This window comes from Podarcis cretensis (assembly GCF_951804945.1).
Source record: "Podarcis cretensis genome assembly, chromosome: 3".
Lineage (NCBI taxonomy): Eukaryota > Metazoa > Chordata > Lepidosauria > Squamata > Lacertidae > Podarcis > Podarcis cretensis.
The window spans coordinates 71,083,644-71,099,714 of record NC_137172.1 but is presented as its reverse complement, the minus strand read 5'-3'; the positions used below and the strand labels follow the sequence as shown (position 1 = coordinate 71,099,714).

At 43.1% G+C, this 16,071-nt stretch overlaps 1 protein-coding gene across 2 annotated transcripts in view; it reads left to right on the top strand.

Moving 5' to 3' along the window:
- Window positions 1-2,962: 2,962 nt before the first annotated feature.
- The window catches only part of RFX6 (regulatory factor X6), a 28,314-nt gene continuing 15,205 nt past the window's right edge, over window positions 2,963-16,071 (top strand). The window contains exons 1-7 of one of the 2 annotated variants that reach the window (XM_079971162.1): window positions 2,963-3,692; window positions 4,966-5,122; window positions 5,936-6,059; window positions 7,568-7,629; window positions 10,459-10,536; window positions 11,562-11,589; window positions 14,363-14,470. In XM_079971162.1, coding sequence (XP_079827288.1) covers window positions 3,458-3,692; window positions 4,966-5,122; window positions 5,936-6,059; window positions 7,568-7,629; window positions 10,459-10,536; window positions 11,562-11,589; window positions 14,363-14,470 — 792 coding nt within the window. In that variant the 5' untranslated portion in view covers window positions 2,963-3,457. The remainder of the gene's footprint in view (window positions 3,693-4,965; window positions 5,123-5,935; window positions 6,060-7,567; window positions 7,630-10,458; window positions 10,537-11,561; window positions 11,590-14,362; window positions 14,471-16,071) is intronic. The other variant, XM_079971163.1, reaches the window with a different exon arrangement.

Here is a 16,071-nt window from a genome sequence, read left to right as displayed (position 1 = left end):
CAACCTAGCAGTTCGAAAGCACGTCAAAGTGCAAGTAGATAAATAGGTACCGCTCTGGCGGGAAGGTAAACGGCATTTCTGTGCACTGCTCTGGTTCACCAGAAGTGGCTTAGTCATGCTGGCCACATGACCCGGAAGCTGTACGCCGGCTCCCTTGGCCAACAAGGCGAGATGAGCGCCGCAACCCCAGAGTCGGTCACAACTGGACCTAATGGTCAGGGGTCCCTTTACCTTTACCTTTAAGGCTCTCATTGGCTACTAGCCATAATGGCTATGTTCTCCTTTCACTGCCAGAAGCAGTATGCCTTTGAATGTCAGTTGCTTGGAGTTGGCCACTGTGAGGACAGGATTATGGGCTAGATGGGCTACTAGCCTGATCCAGTAGGGTTCTTCTTGTATTCTGGTGTTGGGAAAGACTTTGGGGACATCCAGGTCCACACTCACCAGGTTGAGCAGAAATACCACCAAATGCAGCAAGGCTGGATTGCCACATTTTGAAGTTAGTGGAGTAACACATCTAAAAATCCCCACCCCACCCCCATAATACCATTGCTCTGCGTCAAAAATACTGGTCTTTGACTCCCCACGTCCTTGCGGGTGGCCACTGGTATCATCTTTATCAAAGCCCCTAATATGATCAGATCCAGTGCTTATGAACATATGTCAGAAAGAAGTGCATAGGAGGAAGGCAGAAAAAGCATATGGTGCCTGCTTTTGTTCACACAAGAGAGCTATATTTGGCTGCCCTATGGGGGCAGATCCTGGCAACTTGTAATATTTGGCATTTTGTGAGTGATATAATTAGTGTATTTTTTATGTTACTTAGAAGGTGTGATGAGAGAGTTCTGACCTCTCCCTGCACCCTGGCATCTCCTGGAAGACCAATTAGCAGAGCGTCTAAGTTCCTTAAGTGGTCACAGTGGTGTATTAGAATGTCTTGGATCATTCTTTGTCTAGCTCCTTCCCTTTGACCTTACCACCTTGAGTGACCCTGCTGGGAGTATGAGATTCCCTACAGCTTCACTCACAAGGGTCATAGGAACGTGCAAGCCCACTCACTCCCGCCCGGGAACCAATGTCCCCGCTGTGGAAGGACGTGTGGGTTCAGAATTGGCCTCCACAGTCACTTACGGACTCATTGTTAAAACCGTGTTTATGGAAGACAATCGTACTCGGCTATGAGTGATCGCCAAAGATTAGAATGTATTAGAGTGTTGGCTCAGAACCTAGGACACCATGGTTCAAATCTCCACTCATTCATGAAGCTCACTAGATGACCTTGGGTCAGTCACAGTCTGTCAACTTAACCTACCTGACAAGGTTGTTGTGAGGATACAGTAAGGAGGAGGAGAACCATGTACACAATTTTGAACTTTTTTGGGGTGGAATGATGGGATTGAAATGTAAGCAATAAAACAAATGAACAAATATCACAATGCTTTGGCCCAATGGAATGTCACTTGTCACCACCTACTGAGTATAGAGCAGTTGGACTTTACAGAAGCCTGGCAAAAAGTTCCAAGGCAAAGATGTGGAATGAAATACCAAAGGGTCGTCTTCTTCTTCTTCTTCTTCTTCTTCTTCTTCTTCTTCTTCTTCCTCCTCCTCCTGCTGCTGCTGCTGCTGCTGCTGCTGCTGTTTTGAATCTCCTTGGGCCAATCAGACTGTACCAGCTGCAGTTGAATGAAACCATTTTTTCAATTAATAAAATATATACAACATGATATAATCAATTTAAATGAACAATTTAAAAAGGCGGTTCTAACTTCTGAACTTGCCCTAACTACCTGCATAAGTTACAGGTTACTGGAATTGTCCATCTCTCTTCCTATCCTCCAGGCAGGTGGACAGCAATGGAGCTTTATTAACAGGACTTGGCTAAGCATTTATAGTTCTTTGCCTGCCGGTCTTTCTTTTTGTGGTGGGTTTGTCTTCCCCACTGATTTGGGAGAGATTTTGTAAATGAGCTGTGCGTCATACTAAGTACCTATGTAAGAGATCACAATATACAGAGTGAGGGTGGGAAGCCTGAAGTCTGTGTGGACACCTGAGTCCACCTGTTCTCTGCAGGTGATCTAGCAAGGTGCAGCTGCACTCTCTGTGCAGCACCTCATGTGGGGGGGGGGTAGTAATCCTTTGTTAATTGTGCAGCTTCCCAGACTGAGGGTAAAGAGGTGCATATTTGATTGTTATAATGTGCAAAGAGATGAAAATCTAGTACAGTGGTTCCTCGGGTTAAGAACTTAATTCGTTCTGGAGGTCCGTTCTTAACCTGAAACTGTTCTTAACCTGAAGCACCACTTTAGCTAATGGGGCCTCCCGCTGCCACCATGCCGCTGCCACACAATTTCTGTTCTCATCCTGAAGCAAAGTTCTTAACCAGAGGTACTATTTCTGGGTTAGCGGAGTCTGTAACCTGAAGCGTCTGTAACCTGAAGCATCTGTAACCCGAGGTCCCACTGTACTGGTTGGATTTCCAAAAGCAGGCAAATAGTTGTGGGTGGTGAGCTTTGCTTGTTGCTTTTAATATTGGGGAACATTATATTTTAAAAATATGTCCCCCAGCAGTGGACATTCCAGAGTGGACGATACAGTCCCCCCACCCAATCTGACTTGGCAGTGAACATCACTGCAGGGCACCTGTCTACAAAGTGCCTGGGGATCATCTGTCTGCTCTGGGTATTTATCAAAGATCCAGCATCAACCGACCCACTTTAATTCATCAGAGGTCAGCATCCTTACTTTAATTAGAACTGCCCGGGGGCCTTTGCCCTTAGATAGCTCAGTCGGTAGAGCAAGAGCCTCTTAATCATGGGGCCGTGGGCCTCACGTTGGGCAAAAGATTCCTGCATTGCATGGTATTGAACTATATAACCCTCAGGGTCCCCTGCAACTCTATGAAATCGCGCCCTCTGGCTTGGAAGCCTGATCTTAGTGCCCAGATCTGTAGGAGGCGACTACGGTGACTCCACTTTGCACGCGCTCAAAGGAACCGTTATCAGAACGTCCCTTCCTCTGGGGACGAGCCTTGGAGAGCAAACGAGAGCTGTATCTGAGCAAAGAGGAGTTGCTGCAGGGGCACCTGCCCATGGCTTAAAAGGGAAAGAGGTCGCGAATCTGACGTGGGGCAGAGTGCGTGACAATGGGTGGGCAGGGCTTTCCTTTCTCCCCGGCCTGGCGGTGCTGAAGGGGGAGAGCGGTTTGTTCTCGACGGCCCTCCTCCTCCTCCTTGTGTCCCCATAAAGGAGCTTGACTGGAGAGAGCCTTCACGTCTCATGCCCCTTCGGCTCCGCCTGTGCCAACCTGACCAGCACCTGCTCCGTTCCAGATCGCGCACCTGTCCTTCCCCACCCCGCCTTGGGGCCGCAGTGGGGTTGGGTGGCCGCCTCCCCGCGTGCTCTCCAGCCCCTCTGCGCCCCCGACCACCTATGGACGGGGCGGGCGCCGCGCCCTGAGGATGGAGAAACTGGCGAAGTTCCCGTCCCGGGGCGCCTTTGCGCCGGGCCAGCCGCAGCCTCCGCAGCAGGCGGACGACGACGACGAGGAGGAGGAGGACGAAGAGGAGGACGAGGACTGCTACGCCGAACTGCTGGCCCAAGGCTTGCTGGACGAGGCGCCCCAGGCCGGCTCGCTGCCCGGAGGACGGCGCCGCGGGGCCCCCGAGCCGGGGCTCCGCTCTGGGATCAAGGCAGGTGAGGGGGCAGCTGCACGCCGGCCAGCGGGAAGGGGCAGCCCAGAGAGAGGGGATCACAATCCCTCAGGGCCGGGGGGGCAGCCTCGGATCGGGGAGCCCTTCCTCGTGTGTTCCTGCTGGGTTGGGACCAATGTCGTTGCGCACTCTGCACCAGCCCCGGGAATTTGTCACCACCCCCTGCTCCCGTTTGTACTGCCTTTGGCACTGGGAGCAGAGACCAGGATGGAGGATGCTCGAGTTTAAACTCCTTGTCTTCCCCTCCCGCCCACGGATGCGAAGGGAACGTCTTTCCAAATAATTGCAGTGGAAAAAGATGCCACGGAGCCAATGCCGCGTTTATCTTGTTTCCATTGCATTCCAAGTACGCAGTGAAAAGGACGCACAGGTCATCCCCCCACCCCACGTCACACCCTCAGTTTGGTGAGAAAAGTACAAAGGCTTTCATTCCCACTGAATTCCCTCCCTTTTGCTGCCGTTCTCTCTCTGAAACCCAGATCCTAAAGATATTTACAGAAAGCGAAAGGCTGCAAGAGGTCCCCTTGAACTCAGCGGGACTTCCTTCTAAATAAATACACAGGCTTGGAATGCGAGTCTCCCTGATTTTATCTGGGCTTCTTAGAATTACAGTCACAGAGCTTGGCTTCAGTTTACTATACAGATGTGCAAGATGGTGTCTTTTAGTGGTGTAGTGTTTGCTGGTGCTAAAGTCTGCAAGTCTGAGGGGGACATTCCCTCAGGTGGGTATCTACAGATTCCAAATTGGCAAGGGAACATTTACTGGAGTGATTTCTATTGGTGCATGGGGTTTTGTTACCGAGGTACCCAAAATTCAACAGTCTGCATGTGAGATATGAATATAATAGCTAAAACAGCAGCATTGATTGGACCAAATATTCACCTCTTCCCGTATGCCTACCAAACATTCTTCTTTTCACACCTTTTAAAACTCTGTATAGCTCTATGATAAGAAGACGAAACTAGAAGTCATCCGCTGCAGCCATGGGGATGTTGCTCTTGTTGCATTGGGACTATGGGATGTGTTTGTGTGTATGCACGATGTGGCTCTTTGCCTTTGCAACACACCTGATCTGGATTAGGTTTCTCCCCATGTGGCTCTGATTTGCACCAAGAGGGAAAAGCTCCCATCCAAGAAATCCAAGTTCAAAATTGTGTGGCGTTCCCAGGTACAGGCATAGCAAAATAAAATGAACCAACAGCCCATAGTTCATTTTGATTCATTGTGTTTTCTTCTTAAACTCCCTTGTGCTCAGAAATTCATTTTAACCGTGAACCCCTTTCCTTGGAAGAGGAAGATGGGAAGAGCCACGAAAGTAAGATAAAATCTCTGAACAAACACTCGCCTCCAAAGAAAACGATCACTCAGATGATGAAGGATAAGAAGAAGCAGACGCAGCTTACCTTGCAATGGTAAGACCACTGGCCACTCCAGAGTGCTGGTTAACTCTGCACACTTACTGAGGAGTGAGTCCCATTAAACTCAATGGCTTTGGAGTAGACACGCAATGCCCCTTTCCTGCTACTCCAGGGGTATACAACATGGTACACATTGTTACTTTTCCCCATTTAATGTGTCCATTTTTAATTGTTTTAGGCTAGCGTGATTTCCATGTCATTGTAAGCCTAAATATGGATTACCAGGACTGCTTTAATAATAATAATAATAATAATAATAATAATAATAATAATAATAATAATTGCACCCTGCCCATCTGGCTGGGTTGCCCCAGTCATTCTGGGTGGCTCTTTGGGTGGCTTTTAGCTCATTGTGACAGCTGATCCAAGCTTTGGCTTCACATGTCGTTCACATGCAGGATTGTGGTTAAACAAACCTTGGTTACAAATCATGGTTGAGAAAGAGTGATCTTAACCACGATCCTGCATGCAGGTGGCACACACTAAACCAAAGCTTGGGCAAACTGCTGTGCCCTGCTGAGCTAAAAGGACAGCCAGGCAGTTGTTATATGCTCCCTGGAAGCCAATACATCTTTGCATTCATGCTAGGCTATGGTTTGGCTTAGGGTTAGGTCAGAGACAGGGCTATTAGCATTTAGGAAAAATGATTGGAAGAAAGTGGTGGAGGTATTCACACAGTACAAAAGGCCCAGGACTTTTCCCCCCTAATTTCTGGGCTGGTCAGTAATAATAATAAGAAAGGTAGATAAACTAGGATTAAGGATAGGACAGAGTATTTCATGTTATTGGCTTGTTTTCCACCTTTAGGTTGGAAGAGAATTATATTGTATGTGAAGGGGTTTGTTTGCCGAGGTGCATCCTCTATGCACATTACCTGGACTTCTGCAGGAAGGAGAAACTTGAACCTGCCTGTGCTGCCACATTTGGGAAGGTAAATAAGGCATTTGATTCACCTGTTTTCATTTCATTGCTTTTTTGAAATAAACAAAACCAGTTCCCTCATTTTCTTCAAGAGTGTTTGATTTGCACCTCTGATTTCTCCCATGATAACAGGACTGAGCAAAGCCCTCTGTGCTTTCAGTGAAATGTTATTTTAAATCTTACTCCTGGTAGGATATACTCAATGTCCTTCTTTGTTTTGCAACATGGGACTGAGGAGGGGCAGTAGTAGAAGCTGGGGATTTGCAAGAGGATAGAATCAGTCCTTCACCTGAAGAGGTGCAGGGTATAGGAAAAGGATTGCTGGAGTCGGCAAAGTTGAAAGGCATCTAACTTTTGTAATAATTACTGTGAGAATAGGGCACAGTTAATGAAAGAGATTGAAAAGGATAGGGTTGCAGGTGGCAGATCTTTCCTCTTCCCTCCTATCCCCAACTGACAAAAATCCACCCACGCTTTAATGTTGAAATTGTTTAATCAAAGTGAGAGGTGGGCTTTCCAAATTAAATCCAAACTACTAGGAACTGGTGAAACTATACACCAAGAAAGCTTCAGAGTTCAAAAAACACCCATGGTATCTCCCAATTGCTTTGTGGAGCTGAAACACATTAGTTTAATGAAATGGGGGAGGGGGTCCATGTCTCCCAATGATATTAAATGACTTCAGTACCAACAAGAGTGAATTAACCTTAATTCCTACCCCCAACTGCATTACTTCCTTTTCCGAATTTTGGCAACAGTGGGATTATCTCTTTCTATTAGATGCGGGGCTTTCCGGCTCCAGGGTATTTGCTCTGTTGTTGGCTGCTGAGCTGTGGTGTCTGTGACTTTTGGCAGCTCGGCTCACCCTCAGTTGTGCCGTTGCAGAAGTCCGTTCCAAGAAGGGCCTTTTCAAAACAAGATTAGCTATGCTGCTGAACTGAAAAACAACAACCCCGTATCTGCACATCTCAAGTTCAGAGTTTCTTATCTCAAACTACATTGAATAAATTGGTTCTCCCAGCTAAAAAAAAAACTTGTTTTAAAACCCACCTGGCTTTTTGGTAACTGTCCAGCTACTCATATTGCCCAGTTGTCTTGTTGATGCTTCCAGGGCGATTCATGTGGAATGCTAAAAGTTACACTGGGCTTTTCTTGTGTCACTTGTCCAAAATTGTTTGATTCTTGTTCTTGTGGCACAGAATGTGGAAGAACATCTGCCTTGTGTGCAGTGTCTCCCAGGTTCAATTCCCAGAAACTTCAGGTAGGGATGGGAGATTCATCTGCCTGGAACCCTGGGAATCTCTTACCAGCTGTTGTAGACACATCTGAGCAAAATGGACCATTGGCTTGATTTGGCCTAAGGCAGCTTCCTGTGTTCCTAGATGTAAATCTTAAGCTATGGAGGTTTTACATTCAGGTTTCATAATGTGGGGAATGAGAGCAGCAGGGGAGATGAACACAATGCCACAGCCTTTTCCCTCCCATTATAGATATTTAATTTCTGATCTTTCACTCTAGACTATTCGTCAGAAATTTCCTCTTCTCACCACAAGGCGGCTGGGCACCAGAGGCCACTCAAAGTAAGAGATATTCCACCTCTAGCGCTTCAGAGCTGTGATTTCTCAATCTATAAATGTGTGTGTTAAGCCGTAAAATCATTCATCAGACAACGGGAATTCCCATATGAGATGAATTAATAAATAGTCTCTAAAACAGGGTGCAGAATCTATTTCAGATATGGGGCCATGTATTCTTGTGGCTAATCTTCCAGGGGCTGCATGGATAGGGCCAAATCAAAAGCAGGCAGGGCCAAAGGGCCTAGCCGCACTCGCCAAAATAAGCACACACACACATCTCGTAGTCAGACACAGCAGTTAGGTTTGAAAAAAGCCTCCTATTGGAGCTGATAGGAGGCTTTTCTCCAAACCTAATTGTGGAACTGGGCATTATTAATGGGGAAGATTAATGATAGAATGATAGCGCTGGGTCCAACCCCCAAGAAGAAAGCTATTAATTAAAAGGCCCCTCAAAGCCTCAGTAGCACTTGGCCTGTCCACACTTATAGCAATTATGTTTTACAATTCTTAAAATATGCACAAATGAGGTCTGAAGGAAAAACAACAATAACAACCAGGACATCAAAATGCTGGGGTGCAACAGATTAGCAAATCAAAATGCCTTTAGGATGATTCACAAGCATATCATTGGCAGACCCTGTCCCACTTAAAAAGGCCAATTAGAAACCTTCAGATTAAATGACAAAAGTCTGCATAAAAAGGAAAGCTTTTGCCTGGTGCCTAAAACTGGACAAAAATGGCGCCAGATGATCTTCCCTAGGGAGAGCATTCCACAAATGGGGAGCCACCACAGAAAAGACCCATTCTCATATTGCCACTCTCTGGATCTCTCATGGAGGGGGCACCAGAATAAGGGCCTCCAATGATAATCGCAAGGTTTGGGTTGGTTCATATAGGGAGAATCAGTCCTTGAGGTATTGCGGTCCTGAGCCCACAGGCGGAGGAAGAGGGGGGCGGGGAGAGCGCACCGCCCCCAGCACCACCACCCTGCGGTGGGCGCCACTCCCCCAGGACACGCACCACGCCCCTGCAGGTGGTGCACCACGCCCCGGGACACGTGCCAGCCACGTCCCCGCCTGTTCTCTGCCACTGCCTGAGCCATTTAAGGCTTTATAGCTCAAAACCAGCAGTTTGAATTAGGCCCAGAAACTAACTGGCAGCCAGATCCATGTACTCTAAGTCTGATCTTTTATAAATACCCTTGTGTGAGCCCAGGTGAAATTCATTTCCTACTGATTTCCTATAACCGAGCCTTATTTACTTTGATGTTTGATGAAAAGGCTGAAAAATTTATTTATTTATCTCCCAACATTTATATGCCTCTTGACTGTAATAAAACCACAAAGTGGTTTACAAAAGGCAGAATGAATGGGCTGGGTGAACAAGAGGGGGAGGGAGTGAAAGATGGAAGAGTTTAGAGTAAGTGTAGCAAAATGGCAAAAGTGATGGAAAGCCCAGGAGGAAGAGGCCCTTCCACACAACTGCTGTCCATGAAATCCCGCAGGCAGTTAACTTAGTAGGAACCATTAAACAAATGGCCCAGCGCGGAGAAAGCCGGTTGGACATAAGCCCTATTGAAATCAACGTGACAGATAAATTAGTTGTGCTTAAATTAAGCCATAGGGTTTTAGCCACACAAGTAACTTCCTCTGGACCAAGGCCAAGGTCTGCTGTGCAGCTGCGGTTCCTGTTGAGGGATGACCTGTGTAGGTGTCATGGAGGGCAGATGCTGTGGGCTGTTTGAGCTCGAGTTACAGTTTAATTTCTTTGTAGACTTTGATCAACGCTAAATCTTAGCTTCCCTGCACCATTTCTGAAAGGCATTATCTTATTTATTAAAAGTGATTTAGTGGGTTAATAAAACTGATATGGCAGCTGGCCTTGCGATAATGAGTTATTGCAAGTGCCTGAGCAGCTTAATCCTATCATTGCCCTTATCAGCCATCGTTTGTGTCAGCATATGCTCAGGCCAGGGCTACTTGCCGCACAGGAACATATGTCCATGCACATGAAAATGGGAGAGTGAAGAAATAGAGGGAGAGAGGGGGAGAGATTGTTGTGCTTCTTACAGTAAATTTTGATGAAAAATACATATATGAAGATTGTCATCACAGCTTTTATTTATTTTCAGTACAATAAAAACAATTAGCCACTAAAATAAACCTATCCCATTTCTCTTCTCCATCCTATAAATCAGTTTCCCTCTTCTTGATCCTCCCTCTTCTATCATACTATATTTTATATATAAAAAAATACTTTTTATGTTACAGATAGTAAACTAAGTTGGGTTCCTGGCTTAAATGTCAATACCTAATGACAAAATGGATGCCATCATATAAACTACTGTCTTGTTTTTCTCTTATTTGCTTATGAGTCTTAAGGAAAGGCATGCACCCTGTTTTCAGGGACACTGGTGAAACTTCTTATTGTGATAACACTTTGGGGTCTTTCATCACCTTGACTAGTCATGGTCCTAAGTTCAAATCTTAGCTTTTATTAATGTCCTGTCTTGGGGGACAGGATTACTGAATGAAGGTTACCTAATGAACATAAAAAAATAAAACTTGAAAGTCTGAGTTCTGCTTTGTCCTCAACTTTTTGTGCCCCTTTTAACAGCATATCTATCTATCATCTATCTATCTATCTATCTATCTATCTATCTATCTATCTATCTATCTATCTATCTATCATCTATCTATATCTATCTATCTATCTATCTATCATCTATCTATCTATCTATCTATCTATCTATCTATCTAATCTATCTTATCTATCTTTCATCTATCATCTATTTATCTCTATATCTGTTTGTTGGCTTCTTCCCTGCCACAGATATCACTACTATGGAATTGGCATTAAAGAAAGCAGTGCATACTATCACTCAGTGTATTCTGGAAAAGGTTTGACAAGGTATGGTAAAATAACATTTGAAGTATAACTGATATAGTGTTGAATGATGTTCAAAAATCACCTTGGACTAGTTCACACATGTACACTTGATTTTTCACCGCTTGATTATTATATTACATTATCAGGCATTTGCTTGAACATGCAAATGCTCAAAGTGTGGACAGGGGAGGGGTGTGCATTCAGACCCTATTTGTGTTATATGTGTAAGTAACATATAACTAATGGCTATCCTCTCCTGCCATACCAGTGTGATGTGTCACACCCTTTGAGAACAACTGGTTTATGGTCTCATTGCCTTGTGGGCAGTCTGTGTGTGGGAGGAACATCCTGACAGTGGGTGGGGTTGAAGCCAACAGGGATAATTGCATAACTCTACAACACACCCCTTATTGGGGACACTTTGGGGAACATGCTCTTAAATGCCTGGGAAAGCAGAATTGTGTTGTCTAGCACCTAAATGAGAGAAATGAGGTCTCTAGTAGGTGCTCTTGGGGAGGGTATACCAAAGGCAAGGGACCACCACAGAAAAGGCACAGTCATCAAAAAAGTGGCAACCTTTTAGCTATTCTGGGACTGGGTTAGGCTGCTTGCAGACCAGAATTTATTGTGGAACCACTGCTACTCATGCACAGAAGCTTTTTGCAACATTCACATCAAAATGCCAGGCCATAATTTCCTCTGACTGCAGAAAATATCTTAAGGAAAAACAGACCTCTATATGTCTGCAGTCACCAGTGGTATGAAAGCAAGCTAGTGCATTGGTTTGAGTGGGCAAGTTGTCACATAATGTTTCAGTCTCCATCACCACCAGAATTTCAGTATAGCTGAATATATATCTGCATTATTATTATTATTATTATTATTATTATTATTAACCAAGTGGAAATAGATGTTGCTTCACTCTCCTCAAAAAAGCACCACCCTCCCTTTTGTGAAACATGATAACTAGTGGGTGGTAGTACTTTTCACAACATTTCCTAAATTTTACATCCTAATGCAAATGTGAAATATCTTGGTTTTCAAAGGTTTTCTGGAAGCAAGTTGAAAAATGAGGTGAGTAATATTTCATATGCTTTTGTAATGTGGTGGGAACATCAGATACACAGAGCCCCGCTGATCCCATAGTGGAAGTTCCACAGTCTTTTGATGTCTGCTTCAAAACCTCATGTAGTTGTAGCCTGTTGTTTATACTTTGTAAGAAGACTAGAAAATGCAGGCTCTTGATCCAGAGGGGGGAGTGAACTCAAATTAGAGATTTAAGAACAGAACAGCTACAGGAAACTTTTGACTCCACTCAGATACAACCAAGTACAAGGTGACCTAACAACTAAACTGTACAATAGCATAATCCATATATGTGGGGCATTAACGAAGCTCTTCCCAGTGCCAGCTTCCCCAAGTTTGGGGAGGACCAAAATTTTAGATTGTTTAGCAATATGTCCCCTAGGTAACATAAGGTATGAATATTTTACAGAACTACAGTCAATAATGTTCATTAGATTATGCTAATTGATTATAGGCAGAGCTTTCCCAAGCCTCCCACGTCTACAACCTTTTTTGCTTCACTGCAGCACACAGATTTGCAAATGGTTGGCTCCCCCCACTCACCACAAAGGCAGCAGTATCAGCAAACTCCTTTATCTAAAGCATTTATTGTGCCATTCAAGACTCTGTGATTAATTGAGCCACAAATAATTGCTGTCATGGACTTTCGCGTTAAGCGGGCTTACAACGAGTTCCTTCGAAGGGAAAGACACCCATGGCAAATGTGCGGCTGAGACCCAAGTCTCCAGATTCATTATTGAATTCATCATGCCAATGTTTTCTCTGCATTCGACACAAACCCACACACCGCACCTCCTCCCTCAGCTCCCCTTGCCCCTCATTTTTGAATGTTTGATGGGTACTTGTATCATGATGTTTCCCAAATTACTCTTGTTTTTTAAAAAAACAACACAAAAAACAGTCTCCAAATGCTGATAGGTAATTGTTCAACTGCAACCATGTTGACTCATGACAGTCTTTTAAACCACCTAATGTTTGTGTCAATACAGAATGTGAACACACATCACTTCTTTCATTTAGCTCTTTATCTGTGTTTGTGTAGCCTGATTCTTAGGTGAGGTGCAGCCTGACTATCTATATTTCTATCCTTGCTCACTTTATTTTACTTTAAATTGTTGAAAATCTAAAACAATGGTTCCCCAATCTTTACCTCTATGGACCACTTGAAAATTGCTGAGGGTCTTGGTAGACCACTTCCTGATTTTTCCACCTCTCATAGAAATCGTAATGTGCCAGATGCTTTAATAGTATTTTTAGAGCTTTGTTTATTTCTTTTATATTGCATTTTATGGCATTACAATTTGAATTCCATGCAACACAATAAAACACAATATAAGAAGTAAATGAAGCAATAATAAACCATTAAAAATAAAATAAAAATATTTAATGTGATGGATGTGGATGTGCCAGATCCTGTCTTAAACCACAAATCCACAGACAAGCCATGGACCACCTGAATGAAGCTTGTGGACCACTGATGGTTCTCAGACTACAGTTTGGGAATTTCTGATTTAAAATATCCATTGACTATTATCCTTGAATCATGAGACTGGCCATGGATAGACTGCTAGTTAGATGGCCTGATTTGTGTCACCCAGCATGCTAATTCTGAGAGTGCCGATATATAACAAATTCAAAAGCTGGGGTCCCTGGAATAAATATAAAGGGATGCAATGTTCAAGCCAGACTAATGTTGCATTTCTTCAATGTTTTGCCGTTATTCACATTCTGTGCTCCTGGTTCCATGTTGTAAACTGTAGGATTGAAAATATGGGATCCAAATAAATTTAGCTTTCAGTAGTTACCAACACATAGTTACCCACACTCCATACAAATGTTGTATCCCAGCATCTGCTAAGGGCCCAGAAATCAAAGGGAGCCTTCCTCTATGGCTCTCAATCCTTCCACCTCTGATCCCACCCAAATCCCTCTTACAAATTAAAAAGTCTGCAGAAGCTACAAAATGAATAATTTACACATAATATACAGATTCTGATCATTTATCCTGAGAATATGAGTTTCCTTGCTGTGGAAAGTACTTTTTTCAGTTTCAAAATATTTTATTTAAAAAAAAACACAGAAAGAAAGAAAAACAAATTAAAATATAATGCAAACATTTTAAAGGGCAGGTATGAAAAAGAAGGCAACAAGGAGAAAACACAGTTTTTGGAATCATTTCAGGAAGAAGCATCCAGGTTTTCTTTAGAAAATCTGTTCCCCTTTTCCCTCTCCTTCTGTCCTTTTAATGCTTAGGGTTAGTGTAGAAACATAGGCAGGTGGGGAACTTGGAGCTATCTGGTTGATCCAGAAAATGCCTGGGCAGATTTATTATTGTAATTCAATCTGTGTGTGTGTGTGTGTGTGTGTGTGTGTGTGTGTGTGTTTTCCGGTGTGCTAAAGCACCACCATATATATATTTCTGATTTAGTCTTCATATGCATAGATTTATTATTAATTTAACTGATTTATTCACAACAATATAAGCAATCTTGAAGTGGTTTGCAAAGTAGAAACTTGAGGGAAAACCCAAAATCTGAAGTACAAATAAATAAGAGAGAGAGAAACATACTTTAAATAAAAAAAAAATGGAATCTAAATATAAAAACAAAATACTGATCAAAACAAAAGCAAAAAGTTTCATAATGCCAGCTTCATAATTCTGATCAGTAAATTTATGCCAATTAGTATGGCCAACTTTTATCCTGCTAAAATTGCGGCCGGTTGTTGGCGTGAAGATGTCATATTGTTTTCCATCTTATAGGGTGGATTCACTCGGAAATATTCACTGAGCTCCAAAACTGGGACTCTCCTTCCAGAATTCCCCAGCGCCCAACACCTTGTACTGGATGGGTGCATCTCCAAAGACAAGGTAAAAATGTAAAGTGATAATATATTGAAGTAAATCAGCTCCTTTTTATTCTGTCTCTTCCCTTGAAGGCTTCACAGTAGTAGTGACATGAAACAAGTAGAAATATCTATAATCAAACAAACTTGACTGATTTATAGTGGGAGCAAACCTCTATTATCTCCTTCTAACTGGCTCTCCGGTGGAAAGTGGTTAAATTATTTACATATTAACTTGCCTAATATTTTACAAACAGGTGGTATTTGCCTTAAGAAGGGCAAAACAAAGAAATAGTTAGGAGTACTATCCATTCCAAATACCAATGGATTAATTTAGCACTGATAAGATAGGAACAAACGATTGGGGCAAATTATTAAGTGGATTTTTCCTCCTGTCTAGTTTTGTCAATGAACAGAAGATAGCACACTTGTACTTACTGATTATTTTTAAATTATGTACATGTGGAGTTTACATGACAGAAAAAAGCCCTGGGCATTTCAGCTAGCAGATTGGGTTCATTTCGTTGTAGACCTTTGTGAACAATCACATAAAATGTAGACCTTTATGAACAATCTCACTGCAAATGTTTCACAATTTTGGCTTATTGTCCATTTGATCATTGGGATCTCCCAGACTTTCCCAGTCTTCATTAAAAGCCTGAGATATGCTTTGGATCCCACAGGAGTCCATGAAAATGTAGACACTGGTTTCTATGGAGACACTTTAGCTTGGAAAGGTGCTCTACCTAAAGCATACAACATGTCCTTGTGGTAGAAGATACAGTCTGCATATGCCAGGCAAATTAGCGTTTAAAATAATTTTATAGCTTTGACAAAATCTTCATGATTCTGTTTGATTGGGTGGTCCAGATCAACCTTTACAGCAAGATGATGTATAACATTCAATTACCAAAATGCCCATTTTGGAGATCAAAGTCAGAAATCAGCATTTGAATTTTAACAGAAGAACCCAACTTGGAATGTTTAGTTTCAAATGCTATTCACTTTCTGGTCCTTTGATTGGACAGTTTATCTTGGCATGTTAAACACTATTGCTGTATACTTTTAACTCTATTCTGTGTTACATCAAGAAGCAGAAGGACAGAGCATGGCAAAGCTTTAGCTCCAGCCTGTGTGTTGCAGTGGAGAGTGCTGGGTTGAAATCATGGCCTTCTTAAGTCATTTATCTCCATGCGAAAGATTTGTGTTTGAAGCCCATTTGAGATGCTGCCACTCAATGCTAGCAATAGATGGACCAATGGTCTGATAAAGTAGAAGGCAATGTCCTATGTGCTTATGATAGTTGGATAGGTTCGCTGTGAGGGCAAATGAGGCTTCCAAGGCACTTTGAAAATCTTATATAAATGGTAAATCGCATAAATTAACAACTAAGTGATCACCTCGCTTGAGTGCAATGCTCAATTCCATACATTATTATTTTGTATTAGATCAGCTTTCACAGTTAATGCATAAATGCACTATGATACTTACTAAATTCCTGTAGAAGAGGTGAATGTTTGTGTGAAGGGCCATAGCTCAGTGGTAGAAAACATGCTCTGCATGCAGAAGGTTCCTGGCATTTCCGAAGAAGAATGGGAAGCATTCCTGCCTGAAACCCAGGAGAAT